At 39.1% G+C, this 17,131-nt stretch overlaps 1 protein-coding gene across 4 annotated transcripts in view; it reads right to left on the bottom strand.

Annotated features, from left to right (window-relative positions):
* Positions 1–17,131, bottom strand: part of KCNT2 (potassium sodium-activated channel subfamily T member 2) — a 614,388-nt gene that overhangs the window by 383,339 nt on the left and 213,918 nt on the right. For all 4 annotated transcript variants that reach the window (XM_075182645.1, XM_075182644.1, XM_075182642.1 and 1 more), the window contains exon 2: positions 12,522–12,601. In XM_075182645.1, the coding sequence (XP_075038746.1) occupies positions 12,522–12,601 (80 nt within the window). The remainder of the gene's footprint in view (positions 1–12,521; positions 12,602–17,131) is intronic.

Genomic DNA, 17,131 nt, shown 5'->3' with positions numbered 1-17,131 from the left:
TTTGCGCCCATTGGTCTTGTTCCAGGTCTAGTAGATTATCAGGAGCTGCTCAAGACAAGAGGCATCCACTCTCTACTTAAGCCACAAATTAAAAAGTAAAACTCAGCCCAACACTTTTTTATGTAAATGTATTGTTGGTAGATTTATTTATGTATTTTGTGAGTATCAAGTGTTCAAGTAGTAGTTATGGCATTTATGGAATAAACTGCATTTGCCTAATGAAATATAGGGGAGCTCATTTGTTGTAGTTATTCTGTTCCTATTTTCTTCTAAAAAACTGATGCCTAATGAGTGGCTCTCAAATTTTGTGTTGTTTGTAGGCTAAGTGATGATTGTTTGCTATCTGTTTAGGCCATGAAGTTTGGAATTTTCCTTTACAGAATTAAAAATATAGGTGACCACACCAATCTGAGGACCAGTTGAGATGTACAGGAGATCTATCCTAGGAGACTGGAATCTGATAGACAGAGGCTCAAAGAGGACCTGAATAGAGGTCCTTGTTTGAGGCCATTGTGTCTCCTGGAAGAGGTAAAAGGTCTGAGAAGGTGGTTAAGAGAGGATCTGAGATAATGGCTATTTGGAGAGAGCTCATGATACAGCCAAGTGATGTACTATGGTTTAACCTGCAGGAGGCAGGTTAGATAAGCTGTAAGCCCTGACAAGTTGAAAACAAACAGATGGTTTGGTTAGTGACTTTGATTTGTGTAAGACAGAAGTTAAGGAGAGTCCTGCCCATAATGAGAGAAATATACCACAGTTACTGGCTGAGGAGAAAATCACAGCTAATCATTAACTTTGTTTTTCTGTTTGCAGCCACTAAAGAAAGTGGCAAATTGCTGAACTGCCCACTGTTTAGAGAGGGTTGAGACAATTATTTTATACCAAAATACTAGGCAATGACCAAAATGTTTACCACTTTTAACACTTGTTTACAAAGATGTAGTGGGGCAAATATGTTGTTAACTGTCTCTCAAGAAAAAAGAAGTGCCTGGGCCTGGAGACAAGAGGACCAGAACAGAGCAAGGTTAGTGCTGTTTGCTAAATATTAGGGGGGAAAAGGATGTGAGACAGTGGAGGGGGAGATGAGATGGGGAGGCAGAGGGATTAAATGGCAAATGGCATAGTTGGGGGAGTAGGGTGATAAATTAGCTGCTGGGGTTAATGATTTTGCTAGGATGGTTAATGAAATGGCTGGGGAGAGTGGTGGCGGTCATAATTCTGGCACTGGAAATGTCATCACTTAACCTGCCAACAAGATAATATTGGCAGGCTAAATGCCGAAAGTTCCATTGTGTAACACTTGTGTAACGTGCAGAGAAATAGATAATAAATATGGAGTACTTGCCTTACTCTAGATCAGCGCTGGCCGGCCGGTGGTGCGGAGTCTAACGAACCCCCTGGTGTTCACCAAGAACCGCCGCAAGGCGGGATGGGTTTTGCTGCGGAGGAACGCAGGTCGCGGTCCACTTGTCTGCCTTTAGAGGTAAGGATGCGGGAGGTAGCTTGCGGACTCGCTGGAACTGGAAGGTAATATAGGAACCACTCTGTGGTCAGGATAGCCGAGGTCTGGCACACTGGATATAGAGCTATGCGTGGTACAACATGCCTGGGTCTGGTACACAGGATCGGAGATATAGACGTAGTCAGCAAGCCAGGGTCTGGTACACTGGAGCAAAGAGGTAACGTGGTCAATCAAGCCTGGGTCTGGTACACTGGAGCAACGAGGTAACATAGTCAATCAAGCCTGGGTCTGGTACACTGGAGCAATGAGGTAAAGTAGTCAATCAAGCCTGGGTCTGGTACACTGGAGCAACGATATAACGTGGTCAAACAAGCCTGGGTCTGGTACACTGGAAATCACAGGAAATCACTAAGTCAGGAACAGGAAAAGTTGCTCTGATGCTGCCCAGGCGTCAGAGCAGGTTTTTTATAGAGCAGTTTTGAATTACCCGCCTGCAGGGTCATGTGACATAGCTGCCGAGACCCGGAAGTAGCGGAGATCGCGGCGCTGGAACGGGGACAGGTAAGTATGTTACACATTCTACTGACAGGTTTACAATGTTGATAGTGTGATTAAGATTGTGAACCTGTCAGCACAATGGAACTGTCAGCATTTAGCCTGCTGACATGTTCATGTTGGCAGCTTAAGTGCTGACCTTTCCAGTGCTGGAATTGCGAACCCCACGCAGGGAGAATGGTTAATGAATTGGCTGGGGGAATGGTTAATGAATTGGCCGGGGGGGGGTGATGAATTGGCTGGGACAGGTGATGAATTGGCTTGGGAGGATTAATGAATTGGCTGGGGGGTAAAGAATTGGCGGGGGATACATGATCTCTGTATTGTGTGGCAGTGATTTGGATGCTGTCTGTGGTCTCAGAGGTCACTAGAATGCTAAATACTAGTGAGATGGTGCTGCAGTCAGAGTATTAGCCTAGGGCAGCTGGAACCCATTAATCAGGCCCTGTTACCATCAGAAAGATACAGCTAACTTTCTGTTAATCAAAACAGAAACAGTAACTAAACATGTAAATTTAATTGTTAAAGCTATTAGAGTAATATATAATATAGACATGAAATAAAATCTCAAGAGCTGTACAGTTAATAGATAATTGCAATAAGCATTTAGTTTTTGCATTGGAATACAAAAACTAAATGCTTCTAACCCATCACAGGAGTTAATTTATAGCTTTTTCCCACACCAGTTTGAAAATAACTTTGTGTCATTATCCTTTACTGATTTTACTTTCAGTGGTTGGATTTGTTGATATGATGTGATAGCCAAACGTACTTCAAACGTGTTTACATATACACATGCAGGAGTTAGCTGGATTGAAATACTGTGGACTTTGCCATTTTTGTCTGGAAACAGATTGTTCTAGCTGAGCTTGACAACATTTATAGTCTGTTCTTACAGTGCATCTGTCCAGCAAAATGATGAAATATCAAAATTAGTGGGCAAAGAGGAAATTATTTGTCAGAATAGATGGTATGTTATGGCAAATTGCATTGATTTACTGACTTTATGCGCTATGATTTTGTGAATAAGAAAATTCAATAGCTTTTACCATCTATTGTATTAGAGCAATAGGGTTCTATAATTATGTTATACAAATGTACACACCGGCACACAATATGCTAGTTGTTAGCCAAAGCGGCTAACTCTTCATGCTGAAATTCTAATATAGCACTGTATTGTTTAGGGAGGGCCTAGCAGGGATTAAACTGTATTTTTCGGAATTTGCACTGATAAGTGTAGGGTCTAATATACACCCAAAGACGAGTGCTCAATTGCTAACAGTCTAAACTGAGGAGGAAGACAAGCAGGCTTGTCTGTAGAATTTGCAGACAAATTTTACTGCGTTATATAGTTAACACCCAAAGAGAGGAGCTCCATTTCTCCATTGCTAATTGTAATTGCTGAAATAGAAATTATATATCTGCCTGGCTTGGGCTAAATCTGCACTTACATTTTATTGTACCATAGCTCACTCAGAAACAGGAGAGGTGGCAGGGTTCAGTGCTGAAACAGAAATTGTAATAATAGGGCTGTCAGTGTTCTTCAAGTCTCCGTAACATTGTATTGTGCCATAGCTCATACATAAAGCCTATGTTGAAGTGCATAGTGGTTTTAAGTCAGGTAAACAAAAATGAAAATAAAAAGCGTGTACCTTTTTAAAGAAAAAAAAAAGGTGAAAGTTTATTGTAGAAAAACATAAAATTGCCAAGACATCATTCTACCCAAAATATTACCAGGCATACCAGCATCAGGTAGCTACCTTCTCTTAGCTAGATTTCAGCACCTGCTGCAATCTACACTGTCATAATATTCACCCTCATTATTGTGTACATCTTCCTCAAACAATACTAATTCATCTCCGCTGGAATCCACCATCATAGAAATCTGTGTACTTTGATATAATTGCCGATAACGGCCTTCCTCATGGAATTTGTAGTTCATTTTATGGCAGAGCTGTCACGATTTTTTGGGCAATTCTTTTAGAGCAGAGCAAATATCAAAATGTTGTGCTGATTCATCTGCCTCACCAATGGATGTCTTGGGAAAGCTGTTTTTTTCCAACAAGCAGTTGTCAGAGAAACTGAAGGAGTAGACATCATTACAAGATGTTGATAGCTCTTGGATCCTGGCGAAGCGAATTAAGTAATTAATCTACAATTACAATATAGTTAGCAGATTTAGTTTGTTTTATTTCATCCGTAAAATTTCTCTAGCTGCTTTTCAAAAAGTATAATTAAGGCAATCACTTGACTCAAGCTAACCCTGTCTGCACTCTCTTCACAGGTGACTACTTCGCTGGGCTGAAATACATTCTCCTCAAATGCTAGTCTTCTTACGGCTGATGTATTCTCCTACATGCTACATTTTTCGGAACACAAACAGCATCTCCTGCATGTAATTGTCATTTTTTAAAAGTTCTGTAACACCAAGTTGATTGTGTGAGCAAAACAAGAAATGTGATGGAATCCCCCCCTGCTGTAATGCTCTAACGATATTTGTGCCGTTATCAGAAATCACACATCCTCAGGAGAGTCCAAGTAGGATTAGCCATGTTGCAATGACATCCCTTACTTTTTATAACAGATTGTCAGCTGTATGCCTCTTACTGAAGCCGCTGATACACAGAGTAGCGTATTTCTGAAAAATGTGACGTACTTGGGTACATGCTGCTGCTGTTCCTGCTACTGAAGGCGAATCACCAAAAACGCTACAAATGGCTGCACAACTGGTGTCAGGATTTGTGTAAAAATAATTCCACATTTAGGAGGTGGATTTTTGGTCTTATGCCCAGGCATGACAATGGCCTTTCTCTTATCACTGGCAAGAACTGCTGCAATCTTTGTTTGAAAGTGTATGAAAATAATATTGTGACCTGTGAGGTGGTCAAAATTGAATGGAAATTAATGGAAATTAATGTTAGTGAGGTTAATAATAATGTAGGTACAAAATAATACCTAAATTATGTGATTTTAGCCCAAAAAATTTAATTTTGAAAAAAATAGGAAAACAATACCAAAACCAAAATCAAAACACGCAAGGGCTGTTTTGGCAAAACCAAAACCTGAAGGTAATCCAGATCCAATACCAAAACCAAAACACGGGGGTCAGTGAGCATCTCTAATAGAAATACAATATCTCTCCACACAGAATGATAATTCTGCATTTACATACCAGGGAATGAGGTCAGTCACAGTTATATACCACATATGAATATGAAATATTAATACCTAATTGGGATGACTTTTGTAGTTTCTCAGTACAACTGCTAGCCATGCAGAATCAGCCAAACAGGAGCAGCTAGACCACGTTGCTCTCTAGTTTGAGCATTATTATTTTGTTTATTTTTGGGGGATTAATAAGAGGATAGCCAATTTCCATTCACAATGTATATATATATATATATATATATATATATATATATATATATATATATATATATATATATACACACACACACATATACAAACACACACACTTTTTTCTGTCACAATAATTCATTATTTGCATTTCTTTTCAAAAGGTTTTTAACTCTCAAAATATTGTATAAATAAATCTGCATAATTTTTCATGAATAGACATCTGCTTAGATAATTGTTTAAATATTTATATTTAAGTTAATTTTCAAGTATTAATATATTCCATCAACAAAGACCATTTTTAGGGGAATTGTAAGAGGAAAGCCAAATTTCCATTCACAATGTATATATATATACATAAATATATATATATATATATATATATATATATATATATATATATACATATAAATATATATATAAATGTATATATATATATATATATATATATATATAAAAGGAAAGGAATAGGATGCCAACATAGTGTAGTATCATGAGAACATCGTCCAATGTGTGTATGTGTGCGGGCATGTAGTATGTTAATAGAGTTTGTGTGGGGGCAGTATTGTAATATACTCTGGGGCGTATTCAACTGTGAGCGTTAACGCTGAAAAACGAGCGCTCAAAAAATAGTACCGTTTGTACGGTAATATTGCGCGCGAAAAGCGTTAATACTGTAGTTTACTCGCGGAATTTCAGCTCGCAGCTCAGGGAGCAGCGAGCTGAAATTCCACAAGTAATTACCATATTAACGCTAAGATTTTTCGAGCGCTCGTTTGTTAGCGTTAACGCTAACAATTGAATACGCCCCTATGTGTGTTATGTTAATATAATCCATATGTAAGTGGGGGCCAATATGTTAATATAGTGCATGTGTGAGTGGGGGCCAGTATATTAATAGAGTGTGAGTGGGACCAGTATGTTAATATAGTGTATGTGTGTAAGTGGGGGCCAATATGTTAATATAGTATGTGTGTGTGTGAGTGGGGGTCAGTATGTTAATATAATGTGTGTGTGGGTGGGGACCAGTATGTTAATATAATATGTGTGTGAGTGGGGGCGAGTATGTTCATATAATATGTGAGGGAGGGGGGTCTTAATATAGTGTGGGAGGTAGGCTATTTAATGAAGTGAAGGTGTGGGCTAATTATTTGTGGGGTGATGGGTGTCTATTTAATTTAATAGTGGGGTCTATTAATTTGAGGTTAGGTGACTGGACCTTAAATTTAATGCTGGTGTGGTGTGGTGATATTAATTGCATATGGGGCTGATTTTGGGGATGGTGGCTATTTATTAAATGTAAATATTGGTTATTTAATGTCAGGCATGGTTGTGGGAAATGGTTATATTTGTTAAACATAAATGCAATTTAATTTATTGCTGGGGCTGTTTGGAGGGAGAGAAATAGATTTATATATTAAACTATTAATTTAATGTTGGAACTGAAATAGGTCTATTTATTAAATTTGTTTGCTATTTAATGTCAGGGTTGGTTGGAGGGAAATAGGTCAATTTAACAAATGTGAAAAGAGAGACACTTTTTGAATTCAATTTGATTAAATCCAGGAATGGCATAAGTTGAAGCTATAGCCCTCCAGAAAAGACTATATTCACTTTTTTGACTTGTGACAACAAGTTTTCTAATATTTGAGCAAAGCAGTGTAATTAATTTAGTCTATTTGCTATCTCAGTACTGAAGGTTTATTTGCATATAAGGATATTGATGATTTAAATGCCGGCTGGCAATGCTTTTATATATTTTTATCATTGTATAGATTCCTCCAATTACATTCACTGTGAATAAAATATTGTATTTTTTAGATTATTCATGTTTCCAATATTCTCCTTTGGTTCTTGATAGAGACTCCAGGCATATTGATTTAACTATTAGCGGTATAGGTTTTTTTCAGCGCAACCCGCTTTGTATGTTCTAAATTTTACGTACCCAATTTTTTTCCAAATATGGAATCCAACATTCCAGGATCTAGACAAGCAGCACATGAGCTAAAGAAACCAGCAGCCACAAGTGGTGAAAGTGACAAAAACAGGTAAGAGAGAGCAGGACAGTCTTTCAACTGTCCTGAATCTGGTGGGACAATCCCAATTTTGGGTGACTCTCTCACTTAGGACAGTTGGGAAGCATGTCCTGCTTCACAGTGTACTGCAATGAAGGCAGAACTGTGTGCATCTAACAGTAGTTCACACATTATTGCATGTGAATTTGTCTAAAATGATAATCATGTTACATCATAGGGGTTACCCTGTCTAAAGTGCCCCGGGCTCGCCAGAGCTTTAATCCAGCTCTGCGCCAGGGTGTCAGATTGACAGCTAGTTCTCTACTCTTCCTCCCAGTACCATCCCTAATATTATTTGGTTTAGGTTAGCCCTTAATCAATTAATAACCCTGTTAGTATATAGGGTGAAGCAAAAACAAGCTCTTTGCTGGCAAAAACATAAATTTTTTAAAGCAAATGGGCTTTTTGCATTTTGATGATTCCCAATATAATCAGCCAGGTATGTAAAAAAAAAAAAGTGGGCTAGGGAGAAGGAACATATAACATAAAATGCAATATAAATTGAGGTTTGCTTTTTTGTTGCGCTATTTATTTTTATTATTTAAGTTTTATCATTTTATATTTATAAATATATATTGTACCAAAAATCACCCTTTAAGGATGGGACGCTACTTATGGGCCAATGTTGTATGCTTGCCCACCGGGCTAAAGTCTGGCAGCCAGCCCCTGGCCAGCGGTTTGTGTTTTCACTCTGCAAATTGCTCACAGTAAATCCTGTAGTTTTGAAATGAAGTCAGCAGAGTAGTCTGGGTACCCAATGTTAGAACCGGGAGATCCAAATAGAACAAATTTGGGAGGCAGAAGGGTAGTCAAGAACAAACCGAATTCAGAACCAGGATGTCCAAACTGGATCACAACCAAAAGAACAAAGAGGAACAGAAGCACAGGAACCAAAACCAGAGCACAAAAGGTGTGATCTAAAAATCTGGCACTGGACCAGTGCCAGTACCTGTCTTATATAAGCAGTTCAATCATGATTCCAGCAGTAAGGGACATCAAACTGACTATTGATATAAATATTAAAGCCACATCCTATTGTCTAGGAATGGAATCTGCATTCGCTAACTGGCTGGCAGAACTCCCAGAAATCGCAGTCCACTGCTAGTCAATGACAGACACTGCCAGAGACTGAAGATGTCTATTTACCGCAGCAAAGTGGGAGTGCAGGGATGGCACCTGACAACCTGCTCCCTAATGCAAATTTCAAATCAGGCAATCAAGTGGAAAAAAACTAAATGTATAAAAACATGCTGGCAAGAGATTCAGGCCAAACATCAGTATAGGGAAGAAATGTGATTAAAGTGACTTTGACCATGTAAAAATTGTTGGTGCCAGACTCAGTGGTTTCAGTATCTCAGAATGTGCATCTCCAAGGACCTAGAATAGTGCGCAAAGCAAAAAAACATCCATTGTGCGGCAGTTCTGCATTGTTGGGAAAATAACCATGTGTTACAACAATGGTATGCAGAAGAGAAATAGTAAAAATTCAAACTGAAGATATGTGGATAGCTAAAACACACTTTATTACACATGTAAAAACACTAATAAAAACATCTGCCACAATGTCTCTTATGAAATTGCAAGAATGCAGTGAAACACGTAAAACATGCTCTATCTTTTGTTGAACTGCTCGAACCTCGATACACCATTCTATCTCCTGTCTTTTCAGGGAGGTTATACCAGGGCTATGCACATTTTGCAAGTTTTGGCAATTATTTGAGAGCTTTTTGACATCACTTGGAGGAGTTTGGGAGGACGAAGACACACAGCTTCCGCTATTGATTTTCCTATGAGGTTCGGCTCTAGCCGCATGGATCTGCACCTCACAGGTGCTTCATGATCAGGTGGAACACTGAATTGTTTTCTATATGAGGAGTGTTGTTTCTATTATAATCACCCTTTATACAACCAATAATAATGGAATTATTCACTAACAAATATTCATCACATGTTACATATACACCGTGACACATGGAATATTGTTGAAAATCTTTTGAGAGGTGATTATCAAGCAAGTTTGCTAAGCCAGCTGCACCTATTTAATCTGTTTAAATAAGAACTGATATCCATGAGTACTTTCTATGGAGATGATAATGTCTAAAGAAGATTTTATTGTTTAATCAGATATTGTGCTGCATTTGCTATACATTAGCAATACGCAGGAAATTACCATCTTCTAGTATAAGACTAATTTGTATTTTTTTTTTTTTCTGCCTCACGGACAATTGGGTTTACATACTCACACTTTTTTGTGAGAACAGATCAAATATAGAGATTGATCTTGTGGAATAGAGTTTCAAACAATCACAATTATAAAATGATGCTACTTATTTATTGATACAATGTTTGCATGCGTGTTTAGCAATTTCATTGTAGCAAGGTAAATCACAGTGATCTCATTTGTGGCAATTGTTTTTATTAATGTTTTATATGTGTATTAAAGTTTATTTTAATACATAAATCTTCAGTTTGAATTTTTCATTATAACTCCTGAATGGCGTTGTAGTTAGTTTGTTGGTTTATTCATTCAATTGGGGTTTGCAGGACTCCAGCAAAGAGCAACTGAGAGATATTCTTCATACTTAGTGCTGATTACTATATACAGTTTATTATGTATGCAGGAGAGCATCTCTGAATGCAAAGCACTTTGACCTTTATGGGCTGCAACAGCAGAAGAACACACAGTGCTCTGCTCATGTCGGTTAAGAACAGAAAGATGAGATGTTCACAGGCTCACCAAAACTGGAAAGTTGAATACTGGAAAAAAAAGTTAGCCAGTCTCACTTATCTCAATTTCTACTGAAACATGTAGAAGGTAAGGTCAGAATTTGGCTCACACAACGTTAATCCACGGATTTATCCACCCTTGTGCACGTTGGTGTTGATGATGTAATAGTGTGGGGAATATTTTCTTGGCACACATTAGGCCCCTTAATACCAATTGAGCATTGTTTGTAAACCACAGCATACCTGTTACGAGCCGCGGCGGTGTCCATAGCCGCCACGGCTCGCTCCCTGCTATGCTCCGCGTCCCGGCCGTCTCCTTGACGACCGGGACATCACTTCTGGGTCCGGCCCATTCAGATGCCAATCACTGCAGTGCCGCGTCCCGGCAACGGAGGGCAGCCGGGGCGCGTGCGCAACTATGTCACTAGCCTTTGGGCTATTTAATGTCCTCGTTGTTTAGGCATATCCTGGGGGTGATTTCAGAGCTAGGCTCTGATTGGCCACATTCAGTATTTAAGGCAGGGAGGGCTTAGCCTCCCTGCCGGTTATAGCGTCCCAGTTCTGAACTATTGCTAACCTTCTATGGATATCTGAATTACTGTTTACCCATTATGACCCCTGCCTGTTTCTTGGACCTTGCCTGTTTGCCTGTGACCCTGACCTCTGGTGAGTTATCTGACCATTCTACCCTGCTAGTAACCCCTGACCTCGGCTTATGTCTGACCATGCATTACCATCTCTGCTGCCTCCTGGCCTGCCGCTGCGGTACTATATAACGAACCTACACTACATTGTGAAGTCCTGGTGGCATCTGAGTACCTGTAAGCGCATACAGCTCTATGGGAAAGGCGGCAGCTACAGGTGAAGACCTCCATCTATCAGTTCTGCAGTATTGTTGCTGACCATGCACATCCCTTTATGCCTGCAGTTCTACCTATCTTCTAATGACTACTTCCAGTAAGATAACACATCATGTCAGAAGTTGGTTCCATCTACATGACGAGTCACTAGATTCAATAGAGCACCTTTAGGATGTGGCGGGATGGGAGATATTATGCATAAATGTACATCCAACAAATGTGCAGCAACTACAGCTTTCTTGTCAACATGGACCAGAATCTCAAAGGAATGTTTCCAGCACCTTGTTGAATCCATGCCACAGAGAATTCTGGCTGTTCTGGGGAAAAGGGTGTTCCTACCCAGTACTAGTGTCACAGTCACTATGATGATCCGATCATTATAGCCTGTCGGGCTTGGAACTACTAAGCTCAGAGGTACGGATTCTAATGAGGCAAATGTTTTTTGCCAGGGACCCCCACAAGGTGGTGTGGACTTTGCAGCCTCTGCCCCACCTCTGAGCGAGTGCCAGACAAGACCAGTAGAGAGAACCCAGGGGCTGGGAAAAGTTAATTATCCAATAGATACTGAAGAATGCCTGATGGTCTGAGGGCTGCTGTAAATAAGGCATGCAGGAGGGCGGCAGAAGGAGTGACCACTTGGGAATGGCTGCAGGGTTTGCCAGGACACAGGGAAAGATGGTCTGCGGGAGGTATGGAAACCACAGTGGTTATCTGCAGGGTTGCCGGAGACAAGGAGCAATAGTCTATGGCAGGTATGAAGACCTCTGTGGTTAGCTGCAGAGTTGCTGGAGACAAGAAACAATATTCTGCAGCAGGTATGAAGCAGAAGAGCAAACAAAACCACGTCTGAGTGTTAGAGAGATCTGACTCAAAGAACAGGCACCTTACCTGTGGATCAGGTGCCTTAAATAAAACCTGAGGGATAATTAGTCTCCCAATGAATGGGAGAAGGAGGTGAGAAAATCTGTGTCTGCACATGTGCAGTCCTGGAAAGCAGACTAGTGGTGTCAGAGGGAGCTGCCGTGCCACAGAGTTGGCAGGATGCTCAGGGAACGTAGGCAGGTGAGTGCACCGGACCAGGGCGTTAGGTCCGCGGGTCCGATGTGTGACCTATTAAAGTGGCCACTAAGTACATACATAATGTGAAAAATACCTCAATCAATTTAACTAATTTACATGGGAAACATGTAACTGATCTGTAATTGAAACTTACCCTAATATAAGACCTGTCAGATGGTCAGTGTCAATGTGAGAGTCTAAGTTCTGAAAAAAATATTCTATCTCCTTTTTCAGCCAAGTTATGCTGATTAGTTATCTGGTCACTGTTTTATATAGACAATATTGTATTTATGTAATTATTATGCATATAAGGTTGGATGAGTGTAGAAGTTAGGACACTTTTATGCTATACTGCTTCCTGTGACATGAATGTTTTTGGCATCTATGCCAAAGTAAATAAAAGTTATTAAAAAAAAGAATACTTACTTGATCTTTGGTTTTTAATGAAGAAAAGTTTCAGTCTCTCTTTAAAGGTGTTTTCATTTACATAAAATTCTACTTGTACTCTGTGAAGAAAGCAGACATTGAAAACAATTTAAGTATAATTACCACCTGGTGGTTAATACATACCAAAATTAATTATGTTGTACAAAAACTGTTCGCTAAGTGCTGGCCCACTAAATGTTTCATTTCAGGAGATCACTATAGCTTTAATTATAAATTTTTGTCTGTCTCATTAGTGTTAAAATGATTAAAAACTTGAATTTATGAATGACATATAATGAAATACATTTTATGCACATTTAAGAATATTGCAGATGGCAAGAGAGGGTGATATAATAAGACACTGAATAGCAGAAATACCATATTGGTCCATGCCTAGAGTGGCAGAATTCCAGGGGAGACAGTAGTAATATTTATCAACATCTTCTCAGGTTTTTTCCTTATGTATGTCCGATAGCATTTATTTATATACATGAGGGCTGATGCAGAGTTGTTGACAAAATGGGCATAAATTGCTCAAAAAATAAAGAGCATTTAAAAATAAAATATTTCAACCCATATGCAGAAATTTCTCTCCAAGTTGGTCAGTATAAAATTCTCCATGCTCAATGCAAAATATTTTTCACTGAAGGTGCACTTATTAAACTTCTATTCATTTGGCCTGTTCCTGTAGACTTGCTCTCTCACTCAATGTAAATGTTACTCCAATTACTTTTTCTCTCACCTTAGTTCCATCTCTGACTGTGAACTCATCCTTAACATTTTCTAACCACCACCTCATTTCCTTATGTCTCTCACCAACTAATGTTCTGCTGCCATCCCCTAAATCCACAATCACTAGTTGTAATATCATCACCTTTGACCTTGACATATTTTCTTCTTCACTTAAATCCTTTCACAAGTAACTCCCTCTACAACCACACTCTCACCACTGTCCTTGACTCTGTCCCCTCAGCCACCACTCTTAGCTTTTGTGGATCCCAACAGTGGCGCACAAACAGATATTTGCAAAAGTGTTCTTGCGCTGCTGAGTGCCACTTTAAATTCCTTATCTTATCCTACAGTACTGCCCTCTCTATCCTAACAATCATACTTTAAATTTCTTATTCCTACTCAGTCCACCAAACCTGTCACATTTTACCCACCTTCAACTTACTCCTGTGCCCTCCACCCTCCTCCCTTACTTATCAAGACTTTGCCACCCATTTCATCTCCAAAATTGGCACTGTTCTATAAGATATCTCCTCCTAGCAGCTCTACCTGCTATACAACCCCCCTCTAACCAACCCATCATGCTCTTCTCTTATTTTTACCTTTTCTACCTGCCCCATAGACCCTGTCCCCTCTCATCTTCTCTGCTCCCTCTATCCTATTGCCTTGCTCCACCTTGCCCACCAATTCAACCTGTCTTCTCTGATCATGAGTCACTACATCCCCTCTAATGTCTCTCACCCTCAATTACAGCACAATTTTCTTCAGTGATAACAAAATAGAAAACAGAATAGTTTTGATCTGCAGAACAAAGCACACCAATGCAAAAGTTATTAGTCACCATATTTTGTGACAAAACGGCTGGTACTGCTGAACCTGAGGTATCAACCACCAAGAAAAAGGCTTGAGATAGATTTTGATGAATTAAAACTATATTTAATGTACCAAAGGAATCTTGAGCTGCATCAGACCATCTAAAAGGAACTCCTTTATAGGTCAAATGAGAAATTAGTTGAATTAATCTGGAAAAGTTTTTAATTCATTTTTTTTTAATCAATTAGCAAATCCCTGGACGGCCTTAATATCATTGGGATAGGCTAGTTCTTAATAGCCTGGGTCTTTCTTTACAGGATACATTTCTTTTTCGCAAAAAACATATTCCAAGAATTCAAAGTATCCATAGCAAGTATGAAAGGCTGTTTTCCACTCATCTCCAGCTCTGATGAAACTAACCAGAGTTCAAGCTTAGTAAAAAAAAAATGTTCTGATCTTAATCTTTCTAACATCTCTGAAATCAATTCTAGTGGATATCTAACATGAATTGTAATGCCATGAAGGGCACAGTAATCCACACTTGGCCATAATTCACAATTTTTTTTTATCTACAAAAAACGTAGGAGCATTGGCCAGAGACTTTGATGGACAGATAAAACCTTTCTGTGTTCCCTCCAGAATTGCTTTTTCATTTTCCCTGCCTAATAACAAGAATTTCACTGAAGATATATATAGATATATATGCATAAGAAAACAGACAAATTACTGTGTCTGATAAGAACATAAAGTTTCTGCTGATGATATATTTGCATAGATCCATAAATAAAAAAAGTCAAAATAAAAATTGCATTGGCAAATTGTTTAACGCACTTTGCTCAATGTAACTCTTCACCAGTCTCTGAAAATAAGTGCAGAGTCACACATATAAAATAATCAGATGGCTTGCTGAGCATTAAGTAGAGGAAAGATCTACTGTGATTTATTCAAAAGTGCATATTACAGCTGAAAAAAGGTTTTCCATTGCTTCTTATAACCTGTCATGTTGCTTTCATGGAGTCAGTTACAATTATGAAAAAGACATGTCTAATGCCCCTAGGGACAATTAAAGCATTAGAAGGAGTAATCTTTGAAATGGAAAAAAATTAGTGAACAACATTGGCAGAGTCTCAGATGTTTTAGACCTAGATTTCCATTTTAAATGTTGCCAGTCAAAAAACCTGCTTAAGTGCAGACAATGATCCTTAGTACTGAAACGTGTTTAAAGCAGTAGAAACAAGTCATGTCAATATATATGAATTAATGGATTGTTGCTGGTAAGACATGAAGACATGAAGTTACATAATAGCTAGGGCTGTCTATAACAGTGTGAACATTAAATCTTGTGACTGTTATTCTACTCTAATTGTTCTGTTCTGACTAATGCTGTGGGTAATGGAAGCCGTCACTGAAAACAACAACACTATGCCTAATCCATTAAACCACTAATGTAAATCTTATGGTGTGAAACATAAATAAAAGTCAGTATATGCCAAGCATGAAGCTTCTTTGCGTTTTCGGGGGGAGGTCACAGGTGTGTGGGTGCATACACCAGGGTAGGCACAGATATGAGGGTGCACACTTCAGGGGAGAGGACAGGTGTGTGAGTGCACATGTCAGAGGAGGGCACAGGTGCATGGGTGCACAGATCAGGAGAGGGTATAGGTGTGTGGGTGCACATATTGGGAAAGTACAAGTCTATAGGTGCACATGTCAGCTGAGGTCACAGGTGATCCAAATACAGTTTTTGTTGTCATGATAGACTAGCAATAACAAACAAGAGTTTCTGGTAGGAAGAAACTCTCTGGGAAGCATCTGAATTAGATATGTTTGCCAGACTGTGCTCTCAGGCTGGTACTGAGTTCACAACTCTTGGCTTTGGGTGGAATTTAACTGATCTGAATTTATTTGCTGATCTCATTATGAGCACTTCACAGGTGCAAACTTCAATACCCCTGTAAGTAGTAGGCAAATTGTAAGGAAAAACTTACACCTAATGGGCATTGAACAATAGCGCATAAGTGGTAAATTGCTGTAATGGACACTTTCAATGGCAGAAAAGCATTTTATAATTATTCTCTTCAACATTACATTGGGCAACAAAGAACACTATATTAAATAGAGTGCTGTGAGATTAGGAAATTGTCTTGCATTAACAGTAAGTTGGTTTGAGTCTGGTTACATGAAGGTAGGTCTGGATGTCTCTGGAGAATGGTTTGTTCATAATTACTGGAGTTTCTATATCTGACCCGATTGTATGTGGTCCACAATAGATGGTGGTGTATCAGTCCAAAGTAAACTACAGTAATGTGAACCTGGTTAATTACAGATGATTTTTGGTTTGGGTTAGTTGGCAACAGTTGTGTCCTGGTTAAGTTTCAGGTTGTTCTAGCCGATTTTAGTAAAGGATATAGATGTGTTCAAGCTAGATTGCGGGCAGTTTTTGCTTAGTAGTAGCTGATTATAAAAATTTGCTGGTGACAACAGGTGATGTTCACCGAGAGATGAATCTGTTTAAACCCAAATCACCAATGCTCTGTATTACTCCAGAGACTCAGCTGCCCCTAATATTGACAACCTTGAAAGTTTTAAAGTCTTATGCAAGGAAGATGCCAAGAAGAGTAACATGACCAGCATGACTGAGTACTTGGCACATGCATTGTGGTCTCACTGCTGGAAAATAATTGGGTTCAGTAAGGCAGTGCTATGATAATATATTATACAAATGACATTGCGTCATCCTAAAAGATGGTATTTTTTGCCATGCCATAGAGCGCTAGCAATAGAGGACCAGCACTCTCTGTCACCTATTGTTACCAAACATTATAGGTTCACAGCAGGTGCTTGAAAGAATGAGCTAGCCTTTTGTATAACCTCACCCTTTCAAGCACCTGTTGTGAACCTATAAATTGGTTGAGCAACTTTCATTTCTGTCATGTTGTTTGAGACGCATGTTGGTTATCAGTAGCTGATAGGGATGGCTGGTCCTCTATTGCCATTTATAGGTTTTGGGGATCCCTCTTAGTAAGTTATCTCTGAATTTATAAACACATGGATGTATGACCCAAAGA

Source organism: Mixophyes fleayi, chromosome 8, assembly GCF_038048845.1.
Source record: "Mixophyes fleayi isolate aMixFle1 chromosome 8, aMixFle1.hap1, whole genome shotgun sequence".
Taxonomy (NCBI): Eukaryota; Metazoa; Chordata; class Amphibia; order Anura; family Limnodynastidae; genus Mixophyes; species Mixophyes fleayi.
Note: the sequence above shows the minus strand (reverse complement) of the source record. Positions and strands in the feature narration are given on the sequence as shown.